The sequence below is a fragment of the Lissotriton vulgaris genome, chromosome 9 (assembly GCF_964263255.1).
Source record: "Lissotriton vulgaris chromosome 9, aLisVul1.2, whole genome shotgun sequence".
Taxonomy (NCBI): Eukaryota; Metazoa; Chordata; class Amphibia; order Caudata; family Salamandridae; genus Lissotriton; species Lissotriton vulgaris.
This window is the reverse complement of record NC_141697.1, coordinates 436,299,647-436,320,278: the sequence shown is the minus strand read 5'-3', so window position 1 is coordinate 436,320,278 and position 20,632 is coordinate 436,299,647. Positions and strand designations below refer to the sequence as shown.

At 43.0% G+C, this 20,632-nt stretch overlaps 1 protein-coding gene across 1 annotated transcript in view; it reads right to left on the bottom strand.

The window, feature by feature from the left end:
• The window catches only part of TDRD9 (tudor domain containing 9), a 2,495,642-nt gene that overhangs the window by 1,761,343 nt on the left and 713,667 nt on the right, over positions 1-20,632 (bottom strand). Inside the window, exons 10-11 of the mRNA XM_086937885.1 lie at positions 6,982-7,036; positions 6,732-6,816 (exon numbers count right to left, since the gene is read on the bottom strand). Coding sequence (XP_086794011.1) covers positions 6,732-6,816; positions 6,982-7,036 — 140 coding nt within the window. The remainder of the gene's footprint in view (positions 1-6,731; positions 6,817-6,981; positions 7,037-20,632) is intronic.

Here is a 20,632-nt window from a genome sequence, read left to right as displayed (position 1 = left end):
ATTTCTCACCCTATACCTTTATCAATGTATTCTCTACCTCTACTCTCTCATTCATCCCAACCCCATACCACTACTATGACTCTCAAAATAACCCTCAAGACTCTTCCCTCCTCTACCCTTCCTTGCATCACCTCATACCTCTTTTACTATTCAGATCGCTGAAACAAGCCTTTCTAAACCCTTCCCCCTGACTCTTCCTTTTCCATCTCCCCTTTACTCATCCCAAAGCCCTTACTACTGCTATGAAATCTCCCCAAAACACTAGACCCTCCCTCCACTTTTCCTTTTTAATCAAAATAACAGACTAACATGTCCACTACTCACATTAATTTTCATATTTCCCTATACTACCTCCCCTCCACAGCCCTTTTCTCACCCCAAACACCCTCCTACAACTATAAAATAAAAAAAGACTATTCTAGACTCCTCCCTTTTTCATCTCTACGCTATACCTTTTCAATCCAAACAACAGACTTACATGTCCACCACTCAAATTAATTGAAATATTTCCCTGTACTAATTCACCATTAATACTTTCTGGGTTCCGGAGTAGCATGTTACTCACCGAGAAGCGCTTCAAAACCTCATCAGGGGTAGAAAGCAGTATAAAAATGCAAAGCTTATCCCTCCACTATCCTTCTTAATCCAAATAACGGACTAACATATTCACCACTCAAATGACTTTCATAGTTCACTATAATAATCCACCACTAATCCTTTATTGGTTCAGGAATAACTAGCTACTCACTTTAGAAGCCCTTTGACATCTAGCCAGAGATACTAAGCAATATATGATAAAAATACAATACAATTTAATAACAATTGTTCCTTTTTTAAGGATAACCACAAGTACAACAGTTACATTAGACTAGTATAGTTTGGGTGCGGATACTAAAGATACACTACTACATGGAATAATTTCCAAGACGGAAGGGCTTTTTTCTAGTTCTGGCCACCTAGCTGGTTAGTTCGTTTTTCATTTCCAAACACCATCTACGTTAGTTTTCGTGGTGACATACTGCCTCAAGACTTCATCCCACTGACACGTCTAACACAGACATCTCAGGTCAGTGAAATAAGCTTTTTGTTGACTATTGATGTGCGTCACAAATACATCACATTTTTAGACATAATTAGCACAATGTGGAACTTGTCTTTTCATTACAGTCAAGGCTTTTTCATGGCCCTCCTGATACTATTAATGTAATTGCCAGTGGCTGAGAATAATTCAAGTTTATTAACCATCTTTTCCTGTTTTTCTCTGTACAAGTATACAGCAGTCTGAATACTATGTGTCCTTTTATTTATGGGGAGAAAGAGTGAAAATACGAAAAGTGCATTTTACATCCCTAAACATAATCTGTAGGTAAGGGATTCAGATGTGTCAGCTTTGAAAAATGTATCACCACGCCAGATGGGAGGTGCGGTCGTGAAGAGTGCTTCGGGTTGTCAAAGCCTGAGCAACAAAGGAGCAACACTGGAGGTGTTATGGACGTAAAAGGGGTACAGTTTTGTGCTTGAGCAGCCAGCCCTACCACGTCCAAAACTAAAAACAAAAGTTTTCTGAAGCAGCCTCTGCTGTCCTGGATTGCTGCAATGGATTTCAACTTTTCCCAGCTTCCACACAAGAGCTGGAAATCTCTGTGCTGGGTTTTCATGATCACACAGTGCTTATTGGCTTTTTAGGAGATAAGGCATGCTAATGATATACGACACACAGTGGCACCATATACATTGGTAGTCCTGGTGACACGAACAGCTTCAATCTGTCCAAACCCCAGTTCTAATTTCTCTAGATTTGTGACCATTACTTTACTCAAGATAATACCAGGATTTTGTAACAATTTAACACAGCCTAGTACCATGACCTTTGAAAAAGGCCTTGACAATTCTCATATGCTACAGAAACAACATATACTGGTCTGCTTCAGATAGTGGATTACCTTTTTTTACAACTGTTTGATGTACATATTGTTATCAATTCTTTAAAATACACAGTGCAGACGTAGGCTCTACCCAAAGGAGTTCTTTTCTCAAACCGTGTGATAATGGCTGCTTAGTGTACAATCCCACCTTACAGGGAGTGCTTCTACTGTAATGGTCTAATTGCATTATCTTCTGCAGGCGGCTGTGACTACTTTATGAATGCAAAAGCCATTATGAAAGAAGTTATCCATTAAAATCAATTCACTGTGCATGTTAACAAAATGCACAAGGGAAGTGTGTTAATGGAGCACAATACTGGCTTGGAAGCACATTTGTCTGCAAAAATAGTATACTAAATTACAATCGTAATATCTTTATTGAAAATTCTAACATCTAGTACTACAGTATATTTACACTGAAATCTACTCAATACTTCAATTATTTGTTTATTTTGGGTTTGTTAGTTGTTTTTATATTGGACTTTGGGTCAACCACTGTTTCTTTTTAGAGAACTGTGGGTTAGCCATTGTTTATTTTAGGTGCCTGTCACTTATGTATTATGCTATATGTGTCATCACCTTTCCACTGAGCTTCAGAATCCCCAGCCCAAACATGAACACAACAGATTATGTTGTAAATAAATATTTGATTTTAAGGTCTGGGTTTTTACAGAAAAGCTGTCAAACTGACCTATTGCTTACAATATACAAATAGCGGGCTTTGGGTCAGCCCCTTTCAACCACTGGCTTTCATTCTTTCCCCAGTTTCATAGACAATCTCGTTTCCAAGTATTCTCCCCTACGGAATCTTCGCTCGTCCCATCTTCTGCTACTGTCAACACCTACCTTTAAGTTAAAGCGACAAGGAGGAGCCACGTTTAGAACCCTGGCCCCTAAGTTATGGAATTCTATCCCTCTGGAAATTAGGTCCAGTACTGACCTTTTAAAATTCAGGAAATTGCTTAAAACCTGGCTATACAGGCAGGCTTACAACTGATCGGCTTAATTTTCCGGCACTTTCTAGATCCAGTACCAAGAAACCAACCGGTGAACGAGCACTTTACAAAACGCCATTAACATAACATAACATCCTCTTTCACCCCCTGAATTTAGACATTGTTATTCACTTCTTGGCTCATCCCTGTCGAGTATTCATCTCGCACATAAAGCTAGTGGTAGTTTGGATGTACCTTTCTACCTTCACTCCAGTGCCTCCCCTGACCTGCATGAGGGACTACTTTACAATTATAGCCTTCTCTAACTGCTCCTGCTGACTTTCTGGTGCGCCTTCACCTAGCGTGGTAACATTGTATGCATTAGCATATTAAACCCAGCCCTAAAGGTTTGGCTTATTAATTATTTAAATATGTGCATAATCGTCTCCTGTCGGCGCATTTTAATGTGCTCTTTTTCCTAATAAGGTTCACTGAATCCTGCTTAATTCACACCAGTATCGGTCATGATTTGCAACAGACAACTGACACTCTAAAAAGGTCATTTTCCAGAGGGGTGCTTTTTCCTATTCAAACAAGCAGTCAAGTACTTTGCAGTGGTTCTTTTAACAGCGTGTCCTGATACCTTTCATTAGGAAATGTTATACTTGGACAGGACATCTATGGCAGTGATCGCAAATGGAGTGTAAATTGCATTTATACAGCGCTTACTACCCCGGACGAGTAGAGAAGTTATATAATGTTTTTTCCTTTCTGCATTAGTTGAGTTAGATTTGTGATCTTGATTTCTCCTATGTTTAGTAGTTTAGAGTAAAGATAGAATCATCGGAATGGATATGAAAGGTGAAGTAGTAAGTTGTTTCAAATAGTGGTCGTCTGTTAGTTGGGTGTTATGGGTAAAACAAAGGCGGAAACCTTTAGAAGGACGTTTCTTCACAGCAGTAAGAAAGGTATGAGATGGGTCAGAGAAAAGAGGGATGGCTGTAGATAGTAGAATGTTTTTTAGGATTGGAGGTGAACAAAGTACATGACACATCACTCCTGAAACTTAAACTCAACTGGCTACCAATTGAAGCAAGAAGCATATTCAAAACTGCTTGCATAACCCACAGAGCTCTCTACTCTGGAAAACCAAACAATCCAGCTAACAAACCATCAAAAGCTGGCCATAAGAGGCATCTGCAAAGCTCAAATACTATAATCTTGATCCAGCCTAAATTTAAGACGAAAAAAAAACACTCGCCTGTTCCTTCTCTGTGAATACTCCTAGAATTTGGAACGCTCTGCCACAAGAACTATAGAAGAATTAATCCTACCTGTACTTCTGTAAAAACCTTAAACTATGTCTTCTTAACAAACACTTTAACCCACCCTATTAAAATAATCAACCCACTCAGATATACCTCCCACCTCTATCGTAGAGCCCATACATTTCCATCTCTAAACCGATTGTTTATCTATTCCTCCAACCTGTTACTCTCCATCATAGCTATCTACGCACTATATCGACCAACTATTCCACCGTCCATCGTACATTATTTCCTGTATACGTATTGCTGTATGTATGCATCTTATTTGTGCTGTATCCCCTGTAAACGATGTCTGTGCAAACTCTGTAAAGCACTTTGATACCCTTGGGCCAAGTTTGCGCTTTATTAAAACTCGAAATAAACAAAACTACACAAAGTATTTCTTACGAACTCCAGTGTGTTTCTAAGTAGCTGTAAAGGGTGTTAATTACTGTCCTGTCAAAGGAAACATTACATACTAAAAAGAGTGCATACAATAAGTGGAATTATCGGATGCTGTGTTCGACTTTACTTGTAGCCATTTCTAAGTACTATGGTTTCTCTCCTCTCTTTCTCACTTCCCTGCAGCTTCTCCCTTTAATCCTACAATCTGTCTTCTGTCGAGCCTGTCTCTCATGGTTGCAATCTTCTACTTATTGTTGCATCTACCAATACTTCAATCTGGCAAACCTCAAAACTCGCTCTTCTCTTCAGTCGGACTAACTTTGCATCTCAGTCTTATCTCTGTAGCCACTCCCTGCATTTTCATTAACCTCTGCAGCCTCCGTTCTTGCAGCCCTGCACTTAAGTTTTTCTCTTTCAATGTTTCTTGCTTGCAATTCACAATTTCCCACTACATTATTTGCATCCGTTACATTTGATCTCTGCAGATACAGGTCGCTGCTTTCCTTTTCACCCAGGAGCCAATCTCTCCAAAAGCATTCTGCCCCCTGCATCATTTTTTTCTCTCTCTCTGGTCTCACCTGCAGTTCTACTCTTTCTTCATGGGACCTTTGTCCCTGTCTACGGTCCCGGTTCTTCACTGCTACTGGAGTCTCTTTCCCTCCCAGTTTTCAGTCTTCCTTAAAAGCCCTTCTCTGTACTGCCTGCTCACAAGTAAATGTATCTGTAGTTCCCCTGCAGTCCATGCACTAGCTAGCTCCCTTCACAGTCTCTAGTGACAAATAATTACTCGCACAATGGAATGTGTTCAGATGAAACCACCCAGAATCTTGGTGCTATTCAAGGTTCAGAAATGTTCAGAAATCAATGCAACTGCCAAAATAAAGCAGAGAAAACATGCCAAAGAGAAAGAGAGAAATGACTGTTAGAGTGCGTCTGTGTAAATTGTGTGGAGCAGTTTAGCACTGACCTATCAATAAAAACATTTTCCTCTTACTGACTAGGGCAGCAAGCATTTACAAAGGCAATAGGCCTGGCTGTAACGTGTTAATACATACAAACAGCACTCCATCTGCCACTCTTTATATACGTTAGCGGGTTAGCGTCTGAGCAGTTAATTTTGCCAATGCTGGTTTGTCTATGCAATCTTTGTCCTGATCAGGTCCTGCACACAAACCGCTAATGGAATGTAAAGTCTTACATCAGCTTAGTAAACGCAAACCTACTGCATACAACCTGCGACTGCTGAGCTGTGCTTCTGCATGCCTTCGACATTATCAACTTTTTGTTTATAACACTGTATTCCATTACTTTCACTGAGGTGTTACTTATCAGCTGTATTGCCCTGAAAATCTTTAAGATCTGTTATACAGTGTATAGGTTCATTCTGAGGGGGGTGGGAGGGGTACTTTTTTTTTAAATATAAAGGTGTCTAACAACATTCTTACTTGCTTCCTGCTTCTTCTGTGTTGAAGCCTCTAATTTAATTCACTGGGCTAAAAGCTACTGTCCGTTCTATCATATCATTGAGCAACTGACGCCAAATTGACCAAAGTGAATTCCTCTTGAGATGCCCTTCCTTGTGCATGTGCCATTATCCGCAGAGGTTACATGGTTGCTCTTTTCTTTTTAATACAACCACACACAAGCAAAACACCTGTGTAACTTTCCTCTTAACCACACAACAAAACCATCGATAATTTTTGTAGGTCATTGAGCAACTGACGTCAAATTGACCAAAGTGAATTCCTCTTGAGATGCCCTTCCTTGTGCATGTGCCATTATCCACAGAGGTTACATGGTTGCTCTTTTCTTTTGAATACAACCACACAAGCAAAACACCTGTGTAACTTTCCTCTTAACCGCACACAAAACTATCGATAATTTTAGTAGGGAATCAATGCAATTAGGGATTTCTAAGTTCATACAATTTTTTCCCTTAAGCACTTTATAAGATCATGGTATAAATGGGCCATGCTGCCGAATTCAAATTAAAAAATATTTATTTAACATCGAAAGAGCTTTAATCTACTCGACAACTACATAACATCTGTTTCATGAACCAGTAGTAACACTCAGAGGCTTCCTTAATTAAGGCTTCCTTGAGGGTTTTAAAGCCTAAACAAGATTTGGCATTTATCTGATGTCTAATAGCTACTTACCTTCCTGTAGCCATAAACCGGTGTTGTAAATGCAGCATTCTGTTCCTCCATGGTGATACTCGAATGGAGGGGATACACATGCAGTCTGAAAAATGGAATTTTTAAGAAATGTTTGTGTAGTTGTTAAGGAAACATATGATTGACAAAGACCAAGCAAAACTGCTTTAGAATACTTTATCTATACAGAAACTATGCAGTAGTGACTGCGGACCTACTATGTATTGCTGTGCCATCATCACATCACACTTACCTTTTATGAACCATGTTTGTGAAAAGTTCATGCATGTAATTGATTTCAGCCAAACCTAAAAATAAAAGATAGTTTCCATTATAAGTTGATGATAATTTACTGTGGGAGACATGAATAAAAGGAGGTGGCTGGCACGTGAATTCCACACTATCTACAGAAAAATACTCAAGTCCTAGAAAAAGCCTAAGCCACCAAAAGGTATTTGCAAATGCACTAGGTTTGTTTTCATATCATGCATAGACCATGACAAAACATATGGGTAAACAAACACATCTTGCACACAATATTTCAAACACCCATTTTTACAAATCTTTACAACAATACAAAATACTTTATTTAGAGAATGACGTCCGTCAAAGTACTTTAGTGCCAAGTAGAATTAAAAAGTTATAGACTGTCACAATTTTTTAGAAATGTTGGTGATTCTACAAATAACCCATAGCTCATCAGCAGATTTCCTCAATGGTTGTACAGTTAAAAAAATTAAATGCAATGCAATAAACAATAAATAACTTGGTAAAGTCTTTGAGGCTACTGGGATTTAAGGTTCCTCCCCTTTTTCATTTGGGCTACTGGAATGATTCTTAGTTGCTTATCGATACTCTCCAAGAATTTTACCAGTTTGCTAATCACTTGTGGCAGAGCGTTGTTCAGTTGGAAGCCAACGGCAGATGGTAATGTCCATGTTCTCTCCTTAGTCCACAGATGCCGGAGCAATCTTCTGCAGTCTTCCAGAAGTATAGGACATATGCAGATCAAGTGAGTTATTGAATCCTGGAACAGACCACTCAGTCGACTCTGGTTTAACCGCCCAAGGTGGCGACAGATCAAGATAAAAAAGAGCCCATCCGAAGCTGCAGGTATTTCATTTTATAATAGGAGAATGGTTTGTTGATGTATTTTTGTGGGCCTTTTCTATCGTAACAGCTAAGGACCAAATGGTCATGTTCTCTTTTGGCAAAAGCTGTTTGGCCAGATTTGAGAGATGTAATTTTTACTTTTCAGTTTCAGTTACTTTTCAGTTTCCCCGGGTAAGTCTCTGAACCGTATGATAATGTTGGCGCTAATTTGGCAGAGACTATTATCAGCAGTGCCTCAAAAGAAAACTTGATGGTGCTCTTGACAATTGTTCGAAAGGCACATTGCAACGAAGCAAGTTTTGGTTTTAATGAGTTCCGATGCAGTAAGTGACATCCTTTGTTGACTAACCAGCAGCCCGAATAGTTCTTTTTGTTCGCGATGGTTTGGCGATGGTTGATGCCAATGATGATGTTTTTTCTTTTTCCGGCCGAAGATAAAAATGGTTTTTTTCGTAGTTAATATTAATCTCATTTGCCAGGCAGTGCGTATCTAAGGAATCTAGCAGCCGTTTAAGCCCTACTGGGGTTTGAATGAGAAGGACGCTGTTATCCGCGTAAAGCATGAAAGAGATGAGATGGTTCACTAGTTAGCTCTGGGATTTTCCAGGCTGTAAGTTTGGACCACAGTAAGCGGCAGTTGACTCAGTCAAAGGCTTTACTGTAGTCTATAAAACAGCAGTACAGCTCTTATTTTGTCTGTTTTTGTCTGGTAACAAGCATCCTTATGGCTACCAGGTTATCTATGGTGCCAGCCTGTGCCCTAAACCCAGTTTGGTTGAGGAAAAACAGGTTGTTAGTTTTTGCCCAATCTTGTAAATCCTCGAGTAGTAACAAGGCAAAATATTTTGTCTGAACGTCCAATAGTGTGATATTTCTTTAACTGTCTGGGAGCGAGGTGGGGTCTTTTTTGTAAATAGAATGAAGAATCGAGCATTGACAGGATGGTGGCACTGTGTGCTGAACTATGCATCTCTTCAATGTATTTTCAAGTATGCTCGACCAAAATCGATGTCATGTTTGTAGACTGACACTTCCTAGATGGGCCCACCTTATCAGAGAAGACCTCACACTAAGTCTTCAGCATGCTGCTTTTATGAATTGTTGATTTTGACAACATTGCTGGTGCTTTTAACTTGTAAATTAAAAGGGTTGAGACGCAATCTTGGGGACATGCAAGTCTCAATAGATGGAGGCCCTTTGCCATTAAAGAAAACAGTCATAGAACAAAATACAAAGACAAACCATAAAGGGTTATTAAAATGTAAGAATCACTGCTGATGGGAAAAAGTAGGCAGTGGGATTTAAATCCGCATCAATAGTGCATTAAATAATAGCAATTGCGAGGGGTAACAACATATGGTCGACCTCCAAAGTAAGCAAATCGCGAGAACCAAAATATAAATCAGCAAGAGGACTAGCATAGTATAAATCTGCTCAGTTCAAAAGTCAAAGAAAGTACAAATCAAATTGTAATAATAACTTGAAGTCTGCATGTTTTAAAAAGGAAGAAACGTCAAAGTATAAATCATTAGGCACAATAGCATAGAGGCTGCACAGTTCAAAAGGCAAGGTAATTCTGGCATATCTCCCAAAAAGGTGACATTTAATAAGTTCCAGACATTGAAAAGCACCCTCGGAGCATGCCTGACCTTTCCTCTAACTCCCCCCCCCTCCTACACTCCACTCCACTACTACTGTCAATTTCAGGTCCCAACACCGGTTTGTTTATCTCTCACTTTCCTGTCCTGATCTGCTTACCTTTCCCCTTCTTACTTTTCCCCCTTACCTTCTTTGCCCCTTAGGATGTTTTGTAACTTATTTAAAAAAAATTGAAACTTGCAATCCCGTTGATCCTCATGTAAAGCGCTCTGATACCTCCGGGTCTAGCCAGCGCTATATAAAACTCTTCAAATAAAAGATGGGAGGCCATTGGGGCCTGGTGCACTATTTCCTCTACTTTTTTGAATTAATGTTGCTATTTTGCTAGTGTCGAAGGTTTCTGCATATTGATGGTTTGTGGCCACACTTGATATTGACGACAGCTGTGCAGGGTTTGGTTTGCTTATGGCTGGCACTTCATTGGTCTTATTAATGAATCTTTGAATAACGTGGTAACGTGCTTTTTCCATTTTTCCGCACTGACGTAGTTCCCATTTGTAGCAATAAAGGATGAGCCTCTGGTCAGCCTATTCATAATCATCCAAAAACTTCTTGCATTTTTGTACCGACATGCAATAAACAATTCAGTTTGGAGCAATTCCTTGTGGTCTTGTTTGGCTTGCAAGATTTGTTTTTTGTACTGGCTGTGAAGGGATTCGACCACAGTGAGCAAGGTGGGATTTGATCGTTTTAAGCAAACGACCCTTCTTATTCAGAGTTTTTTTTAACCTCCTCAGTTTTTTTTGTGTAGCAGGGTTTAATGTCTGTGACATTTAAGAGAGTAGAGCCTTGTTGGTTGGTAGCCAAAGAGGGGAGTAACATTTGTGCTAGCCTTCCTAATCTTCCTAGGGTGTCCCAATTATTCCAATCGTGTAATGTTGCGACAACACAGAAATAAGTATTCAGTCTCCTTCATAGCTGTGTGGTTCAATATTCTCCCCACGACGTCTCTTCGTGTAGGAGTTCTTGCGTTCCCGGATACTAGGAAGATTTTAATCATAGGGTATTCTAATTTGGAATCAGAGTTTTAAACGATTGGCGGCCTTCAGAAAGAAATACTGGCTTGAATCCTCCAAAGTTATACTCTGATCTTAGGAGGTTCCTATGTGAGAACTCATTTGAACTCAGCAGCCCTGAGGAAGTCGCAAAGGGTGATTTCCCCACTGCGATGAAACTCATTGGCTAAAAGAATTAAAGAACATATCATAGGAGAAACAAGAATTCCAGCACTTTTTTCCCTTTGCAACGAAATAATGATCTAGCAGATTTTTGAATGCATTGTTGTGTGCCTCGAACTTGGTAAAAAACATGTATCCTTGAACTACAAAGACAGGCCACTGCCAGACCCTGCACTAACACCGGAAAGGCAGAGATAAAGCTTAAGGGCGGAGAAGCAAACTGGAAGTGCTACTGTCCCACCTCAAACTGCAGGACACATCTGTGGGAATGCATGATGGGCACATTAAAGTATGAGTCAGGCTCACCCAAGGTCACCATCCAATCCTCACAATCCTGGGTGGAAAGAATCTGGGCCAAAGTCAACATCTTGAAATTGTCCTTCCAAATAAAGTTGTTCAGAAGGTGAAAGGCCCAAATCAGCCTGAGCCTTCTATCTTTTTGGACACTGGAACATAATGCTTGTAGCACGTTCTGCCCTTCTCCAGCTTCAGGTCACACTGTATAGCCTCTTCACATCCTTCACAAGTATGGAAGCATGATTTATTAAAGTCTACACAAACAGATGGACCATTGGGCTGGACGTAATGGCAAGAACCTTGTTGAACGATCTGCAGCACCGACTAGTCTCAAGTTATAGCAAACCAGCCAGCCAGGCAAAATCAAATTCTATCACTCTACTGGTCGAGCACAACCGTGGGGAAAACAAAGCAGCTTGGCCACAGTTGTGGCAAAGGAGGAGTAGGAAGACCACTGCTGTACCTGGTTGTGTGCATGGCCACTATCCCCAGTACAGCCTCTTGAACTACAAAAGGGCAACAATGGTTGCTGTAAGGGTTGCCTCTGGCAACAGGCAAGAACCCCAAAGTAGTTTCGGTATTGTTGGTGGAATGGACAGTCTAGAGATAGTAAGACCAAGAACTGAGCTATTTATAATCACAAAATGAGTGGCCATGGCATGGTCCACATACTTCATGGTGTCCAGGACGACTCTCAAAACTTATACTGTTGCATCTGCCAGTCAAGGATTGTCTGAGCAAAAGTGTTCATAAATTGGTCAAGGGTAGCTAGTAAGATCCCGCCAGGAGTGCAACAGAATCAGCCAGTGTGGGCAGATAAATGAGCAGCCGCCCGAAGGGGTAAATCATGGTCAGAGCCGGCAGCTCCAGAGGAAGCTCAATTCCCTATGAAAAGTTTAACCTAGGCCTCCCCAAAAGTCTATATAGCTGTAGGGTTAGCGATGGCCCGGGGAACTCAGGTCATGAAAAGACCAGACATTAACAGGCTCGGAGTCGAACAATGGCATCAGAGTCAGGTACATGGAGCACCGACCTTTCCCCAGAGCTAGAGTGGTGAGAAGGGCACATGTCCAGCTTAGAATTCTTCCACTGGTGCAGCGACATGTCCATTGAATCATCCTCATGACCAGTGGGACAGAGCTGAACCAGGACTGGGTGTGTGGCTCAGAGTGGGTCTGCTATCAGGAGCATGACCTAGCACGGTTTGTGTGTTCAAAAGACGTACAGCTTCACCTCCACACCATAAACATCACAAGCTAACATTGTGTGGATCCGTTGATGACGTGCTTCCAGTACTCGTGGCACTGCATTTACTCTATGCTTTTGAAGGGAACATTTCCCTAGTACATTGTTTAGTTACGAATAAGGTTCGACCAGGGCCATTTCTACCATTAGGCAAGACTAGGCAACTGCCTAGGGCGGCAAAAGGGAGAATTTTTGTTCACTTTGAACCTACGAAAGTAGAAGTAGGCTTGAAGCCTAGTTTCCTAATGGTATAAACGGCCCTGATAGAGGAATGACAAGGTGGGTATTTAAGCAAAATAAAACGTAAGCCACACACACACTAACCATCTGGTTCTGTAGCTTAGCAACGGCAAACTGAGTTGCCCTACATCAGAGTAAAGGGGCTTAGTTCTATGGTGACAAACGCACAAGGTGGTATGTATACTTAGGGGCCATCTTGGACTAGCTTTCTATAGTCTGATGTGAGAGTTTTAAAAATAGTACGCGTAGGGATGATGGGGTTCCACGGTTAGGTCTTATTAGCCTTCACTAGCTGCCTAAGCGTTAATATAACTGCTTCTGCAAATTAAATAGTCGCTCAGTGCACCATTTTGAAATCTAATTCTATTTCATTTTTTCTTACGGACAAATAATACTGACTATTACACATCTTGAACATTATAGCCCATGTTAGAGCTAGCCTTCTTGGAAAAAACAAGGTAATTGGCGTAACAACAGTTTTAAAATACAGCAACAAATCACTCATTTCAAATGTCGACCACGCTTATACACTACTCGGTGACTGCTGAATTTTAAACTAAGAGGCAGTAAACGAGTTTTCTGGGTTCGGGAAGAGAATGGGGTTTGCAGGGCCAGGGCACGTCAGAGGACTGTAGTGAAAGTGAACTCAATTATTTTCCACTCGGAATACTGTGCTGTTCTTCCTGCCCTCGTACCTGAATGTGTACAATGGAGTCAGATGTCTTGAAAACCACTGAGCTCTCCCTCATCGACAGGCATATCACTAGGTGTGTAACGGTTGCTCGCCCTGCAACTATTCACTGCAGAGTTTAATGAAAACCTACTTTCTTTCCGGCCCACACCTCCCTTTCTTCAGCCCCTAGACAGCCCAGAGTTGAACTATTAAAAATGGGTATTGTTCTCCTTCGGAATTCTGGGCTGAAATATTGGCAGCTCAGCTTTGCGCCTGTTGTCATAATAATAGGCTGTTTGTGACTAACAAAAACAAGCATTTACAATGCAATAGGTCTCGCATTATTAAAGTTTGAGCTATTGGCATTGTAAATGACAATGGCTTTTATTCATTTGTTTTTAAAACCTGTAATCGGTGCATAAACACGCACTTTGAACCTATAGTCCTTGCTTACGATGAGTAATGCTGGCAGTAAAAGAGACTGCCAGTCTTGCCTCTCATAAGCATGGACTATAAGTACAAAGTGCTTGTTTACCCACCGATGCAAATGAATACAAGGCATTGTCATTTACAATGCCAATAGCTCAAACTTTAACAATGCAAGACCAATTGCATTGTAAATGCTTGGTGTTTATATTAATATTAAGCTCGGGTTCCAAAAAGACAAATGGAATCCCGATCCTAAGACAGCTTGTTTCTACACCAGATAGCCATCTGATTGTTCGGCCCCTTTTTCATTTGAGGCTGTCCATAATGATGTCCTTGGTCAAACTAGCCTCCTTTTTTCCACTTTGCTAGCCATAATAAGGTGGGGCGTTCTCTGATGTAATCCTATATGTATGGGACAACTAGTTCTTCATGGCAGATTAAATAGGGGGATGAAATGGGAACTGCCAGGACCTTTCTGCAATCCTGTTCTCTTGAGACTGAATGGCATCACTTTTGAAAGTGTCCCGTACACTGTGTTTTATAGATTTGAAGCAGCAGGATAAGAGCTCCCCTAGGGGATGGTTGGGGCAAGCCGAGGAGTGATCCAATAGCCCTTGACAGTTTCATCCTAAACTGATATTTGGTACCCACGATCCTGCTGCAGCAAAAGTAATCCCCAGATATGAAAAAGTACTGGTGCATTTTAAACTGTTTGACCCAACAGAGTTGACAACTCATCTCTCTTCGGGCCACCAGCCATGATATAGGATTTAGTAAAATTAGTTTGTAAATCCTGTGCGCCAATAAAATCCACAAAAGCATGCACTAAAAGGTGCAGGGCTTTTGGCGTTAGTACCATCAGCACTGCATCGTCAACAAAGAGGAGCAAGGGGAGAAATAAACCATTAACTTTCCGAACGTCTGGGATAGCAGAAGTTAAACACAGATCAGGACTAGCTGATATATGTGCATTCATGTGCAGTGGTGGAGAGTACAAAGGACTAGAGTGGATGATGTGTGTGCATACATATGCAGCACTACTTAGTACACTGATGACTGTAGTGGCTGGTACAAGTGCATAACTGCATACTGGTTCAGTACCGTAGAGTACCCTGAGGAATGGAGTGGGTGATATCTGGGTACATGTGCAGTACTGCGGATTATACTGAAGCTAGGAGTGAGTGGTATATGTGTATACATGTGCAGTAATACAGAGTACACCGAGGCCTGGAGTGGGTGGTACATGTGCACACATGTGCAGTACTACTGAGCCTAGGAGTGAGTGGTATATGTGCAAGGCAGAGAACACTAGGCCAGGAGTAGATGTTGTATGTCTCTATGTGTGTATGTGTATGTGTATAGGCATTTATATAGCGCACTACTTACCCGGAGGGTCCCAAGGCGCTTCGACCGCTGCGAAACCCTTCCTGGCTTCCCTGAGAGATGGTCCCTTAATGGGTATCTCCAGGGTGAGACCAGGCATCCCCGGCGGTCTGGTGGGGCCGTTAGTGAAGATGAAGCAAGCTAATGCCCAGAGTTGCCGAGTGTGATCGCTGATCAGAGTGGGCACCGAGGCGAGAGAATTATCGAGTCCGCTGACCCTGGTCCAGAAACCTGCCGTGCCGGGAATCGAACCCTGGTCCCGGGCCGTCCTCTGCTCTCGGGTCTGCCGCCTCTAACCAGTGAGCCACACTACTTCACGTAATACGTACACTAAGGTGTGGCATGGAGGGTATGTGCATACATGTTCAGGAGTGCAGAACGCACAGGCCAGGACATGTACATCTACTCTAGTCGTGCATATGCTCATGTAATGCAGTACATGTGTGCACATGTGCACTAGTGGAGAGTACTCTAGGCCTGGGGCGGAGGGAGTGTCTTTACACTTTTGGAAGTGTGGAGTACAGACTGGAGTCAAGGGTGCATATTCCTGCACACGTCAGTATTTTATGTTATGTGATATGATGTAACATGATGTTAGGGTACGGTATGGCATGCATGGTATGTTATATATGTTTGCTTAGTGCAGACTGCCATTAGTATGGCCTCGTAGCGCTGCAGTAATAGTCACAACTTTAATTAACAGTGTGTGGTTAATTCATTTTGCTGGCGCTGACTCTTCTGCGTCAGGAATGTATTTTATGGAAACATTTTTTGTTTGGAATCAACAAAATAAAATAAGTCTGCTGTTTACTCTCCTAGCAACTCCCATCCCATGCCTGCAGCCAGCATGGTGGTGACTGCGGAGCAAAGGGCCTTACATGCCCTGGCGGAGGTGATCAGGGAGGTGGCAGATGCCCAATAAATACCTCATAATCAGCCCAATATCTGAAGTGTGCATGGATGTGTCAGAGCGATAACCACTACGTCACGGGCTGTGTTTACAGTCTGCTCTGTGGTGGCGAAGGCGCTGTACGCACCTCACACCATGCTTACAACTACCAGCGGCATAGAGAGTACCTCAGAGCCTGTGGCTATGCATTGTGTAGAGAGTAAGCGTCCCTACCTTACAGTCTATGTCCGAAGTGAGCGTGCACACACACAAACATGCCCCTCTGTCAGTTTACTTCAACCTTGACATCCAGAACCTCCTACAATTATAATACAAAGAGAACAGGGAAGAACAGGCAGAGGGCAGAGAGAGAAGGGGCAGCAGAGATCGAAGGAGACAGATGGCGCAGTGTGAGGTAGAAGTGAACGTGGGTGGAGAGGGAGTCACAAAGGACAGAAGACTGTGGGTAGACAGGGCGGAAGCACTATCAGAACACAAGATGGACAGAGACAAGTGGGGCAAAGGTGACAATAGTAGGGGGCACAATAATTGGGGCAGAGAGCCCCTCACTTTTTACCCGCCCATGCCCTGGGGTATCTACAGCGCCTCGCTGCATACCAGCTACTGTCCTGGGGTATCTACAGCGCCTCGCTGCTCACCAGCTCCTGCCTCCTGGGCTTCGCGGCGTTTGATGGCTGATGGGGAAACCCAAGGCGGGCAGAGCCCGGAAGGGAGGGAAGACATGCTTTCTCTTTTAGTTTAATTTTCCTGTCAGCGCAGGGACCGGAGCAGAGGGGAGTCCGGTGAGGAGAGGGAGGGGTGGGTTTAGAAGAGACAAAGATGGGTAGGAGAGAGCGACAGTAAAAGGGGCATGGGCATGGTCGGATTGGGATTAAAAATCTGCTTTAAATAAGCGCAGCATGTTGAAAGTAATTAGAAGCCTGTAGTGCTCCAATTAAACGTATTACGTCACTCTTGGGAAGTGCAAGTACTCTCCAGCTCAAAATAACTAGGGGAAGATGCACTCACTGGCATGTATGGGCACAGCGTCGGTTGCAGAGCGCTTCTATGGACTTCGGTCTACGGTGCGACGTGGTCATGCGGCCGCTTGGTGGCACTGCCTGCTGGATCACCTCTTCATCGGCCCCTCAACCACATGCTGCCTGTTTACATGACTGTGGGGCTGCGGAGGTGGCTGCCTGGGTGCCGCTGCGGGCATATGTCCAGCATTGTAGTGGGGGAGGGGGAGGGGGGGTGTTTGGAGCTCTCCCGGGACTCGGGCAATTGCTGGGAGCAGTTTCCCCACCCTTTTCACTCCGTCTCGAATCAGCTGAGATAACCCGTTCTACTGACGTCCTCGGTGTGGGGGCCGTGGGTCGGGGGGGGGCCGTGTGGGGGGGTTTGCTGTGCGAAAGGAGCACTCTTGTGAGTGGTGATGGGCAGTGGAGCCGACGGCGGAGGGGGAGGGAAAGTGAAAGTAAGCAGGAGGCTTGCAGTGGAGACAGGAGATGAGTGTGCACGCGTGTGTTTCAAGCATGCTGTCTGCACGTGACCCGAGCCAATCCGATTCCTGAGGGTGCGCGTGCCGATATCCTATCTTCTGGGAAGCAGAGCCGGTGACTATAGGTCTCGCAGCGAGACAGCGCTTTCGCGCTGTAATGGCAGGCGAGCCCTAATGAATGTGTCCTCATAATGTAACGCAACTTGTGCTCGTGTAAAGCACTCTGATACCCGATACTTTTGGGTCAGATAGCGCTATATAAAACTCGTAAAAAAAAAAAAAAGCACTGACCTCTAGCCTAGTGTCATGCCAGATTCCGTCATCCAGTAGTGCATGTTTAGGCCATCGTCAGTGTCCACACTGGGAATTTTGAGCCAGGAATTACCCTGTTAAAAGTAAGACTACAAATCCCAGAATGCAATGCTCAGGTGGACGCAAACCTAGGATTGGTTGAAGGTGTTCCAAAACATGGAACCAATTGTCAACTATGAGGAAGTGTGCATTCTGCTTTGCACCGGCTCAAATTCTGGTCAGGATTACTCTCATAGCGGTACAAGGCCCGAGCTTGTCAATAACTTCTATTCACAGCGCCAAGAAGCAGTTCATTCTGTGTTGTACGCCAAACTTTATTAACGTCTTGCCATAGTCTCTGATTAGCGTAGATTTGAGCATCATGAACTATAATCTCCCTGACGTGGAAATCTTTTAATTGTTGTGTCCAGCCTGAATTAAATGGTTCCATAGGTAGATGATAACTATTTCAGGTGCCTCAGCGAAAAAAACAAGCGTTGGCAAAACCACTTGGTCTGGCCTTGGAAGATGGTGCAAGTTACCATTTTTGTTGTTTCTGGTTTTGAAAACGAGGTGCACTTGACGCCTTAGTTGTATTTAAACACATGGCTCTATTGGGCATCCATGTACATAGTTCTGTGAGTGTATGGCTACCGCAATGGTCTGGCCTCGGCCTTTTGTTGAGGTCGTTTGCAGGACTGACTGTTGTGATCGTGTTTCCTGATAGTAAATCAGTAACATAGAAGGGTTCGGCAGTAGAGGGTGCGCCTCTCCAACCTGGGTGACAGGGCGAGAGAGTGATGGTAGTAAAAGAGAGGGGGCTGCATTTTTCAATTCTCGCCTAGGTCGGCAAAACACCTAGAAACGGTCCAGGGTTCGACATGGATGAAAATCAACAAATTTGGGAGAAGAGCTCTGGCTTTGCATCAAGGGACATGAAAAGAAAGGTACTGACAATTGGGCAGCAGTGGCACATGTACAGCTCTACACCATTGCTTTTGGATGTGAAGAGATCAGAGTCCAATGGCACCACCTGCTGGCATGTGGGACCTATTGCTATGAAAAAATATTCGGTAAAAAATGTATGATTAGAAATAATGTATCAGAAGTGATGTGCAGCGGAGGGGATGTGCATTATTGGGCATAGGGAGATGTGCAGGAGAGGGACAATGTTGCATGAAACACAGGGGAAGTAATGTGCTTTATAGGACACAAAATGATTTGTTCAAATAGCGTACAAGATAATGTGCTGCAAATGAAGCATGAAGTGGCGTGCTGCAAATGAAGCACGAGGTGATTTGGTGCAGGGGACCTCAAGGTGACATCTCCCTGGGAAGCACAGAGTGATGCTCATTAGGAAAATCCTTAGTGGCATTTACCAGGGGAAAGCTGGATGATGTGCCTCACAGCAGCAGATTGAACAGAGACGTTCATGAACTCCTACGTAGTGGCAATGGCGGTATCCGGGTCTGAAAACAGCCAAGAAGAGTGGAACCGCAACGACACATCTAAGAGGAGTACCTACAGAAATTGTGTGAAGGAGGGATGGGACAAAGAATGGAACATGGGAAGCGAGTATAAATGTAATATTTTATAATTCGTGATGAGCATCATGTGATACACATTCTCTCCCCCTGCACCTCAGAGCATGGGCGTCCGTGGAGGGAGGGAGGGGAGTGTGAGCAGGGTGGGACGCGTGCCTTGCCCCCCCCCCCCCGATCCAGGCTCGGCTATAGAGGATTGGCCCACATACCGGGGCCGACTTTCCTGCTGGGGAAACACCTGAAAGGCTGCTACAGCCTGAGTGTGACTCTCAGCAGGTCACAGAGTCAACCGTTCCCATTGTCACGGCTAAGAGTGAAAAAACTCCGGAAAAAACACTAAGGACTGAAATAACTACATTTAAAGAACAATATGACTAAAAATGGAAAAAAATGAAAATTCGATTTTGACAATGTTGTAGTGAAAAATGTAATTACTCCCTCCATGTTGAGACAAAGAAAGAAGTAAGAGCAGAGGAGAGATAAAGAGAGAGACAGAGCCAAAGGGAAAAATAAGAGACGGAGTGGGGAGTAGAGACAAACAGAATGGGGAAAAGGAAAGAGGGAGAAATGATTGATGAGAGAAGATAGGAAAAGAGGCGAGAGGGAGGGAAATCATGATAGATAAGCACAATGAGAGAGTGGGAGAGGGGGAAATGAGGGGGAAACAGCCAAGTAAAAGATGAAGTGAGAACAGACTAAGTGGAGAGAAGGTTAGAGCAAGAGATTGGTCAAGATAGAGTAGGAAACTAAAGTGGAGAAGGGTGATGGCAAGGGGAGTCAAAACAATAGGGAATGACAACGCAAAGGATGGCTGCAGAAGAGGATTATTAGAAGTTTCCTGGTCAGTAATAATAATGAAAGGATGAATCAAGGCCTCACACACACTTCTTAGTTCTAACTTTCAGGAGTCTACAGCTTGATTTAGAGGTTGGTGATACCTTGAGGAAGTGCCAAATCAGGAGTAGAACCCCAGAAATATGACACTATCACTTCAAGAAAATGATAGTTTGGTAAAAGAAATGCCACATGTGGAATCTCCACTGTATCTAACAACTCCTCCAGAAATAGGTGGATTTTCCTTTACCACTCAACAATAAACTTTCTTTTGATCTAATGCCTACTAAAGGTCTTTCCACTTTCCTAACCGTTAGAAGCATGCAGAACTGAAAGAACTCACAGGGACAGGAATCTATTTAATGGCTACAGAGAAGGGTCTTCTGCAAATGACCAGGTTTTATAAAGCAGGTAGTTGGCATAAGAAGACATAACTGAACAACTGAATTTTCAATACAGAAAAAAGAACTGATGTAAATCTCAAAGAAGCAATAGGAATTTAGAGAGTGGGGACTAAGGACATGGGAGGTAGAAATAGAACGAAGTATAAAGTGTATATGGGTGAAAAGTAAGAAAGAAGGGTAAATTATAGACTAAGAGGGAGGGAAATAGCGCAGGGGCAATTGAA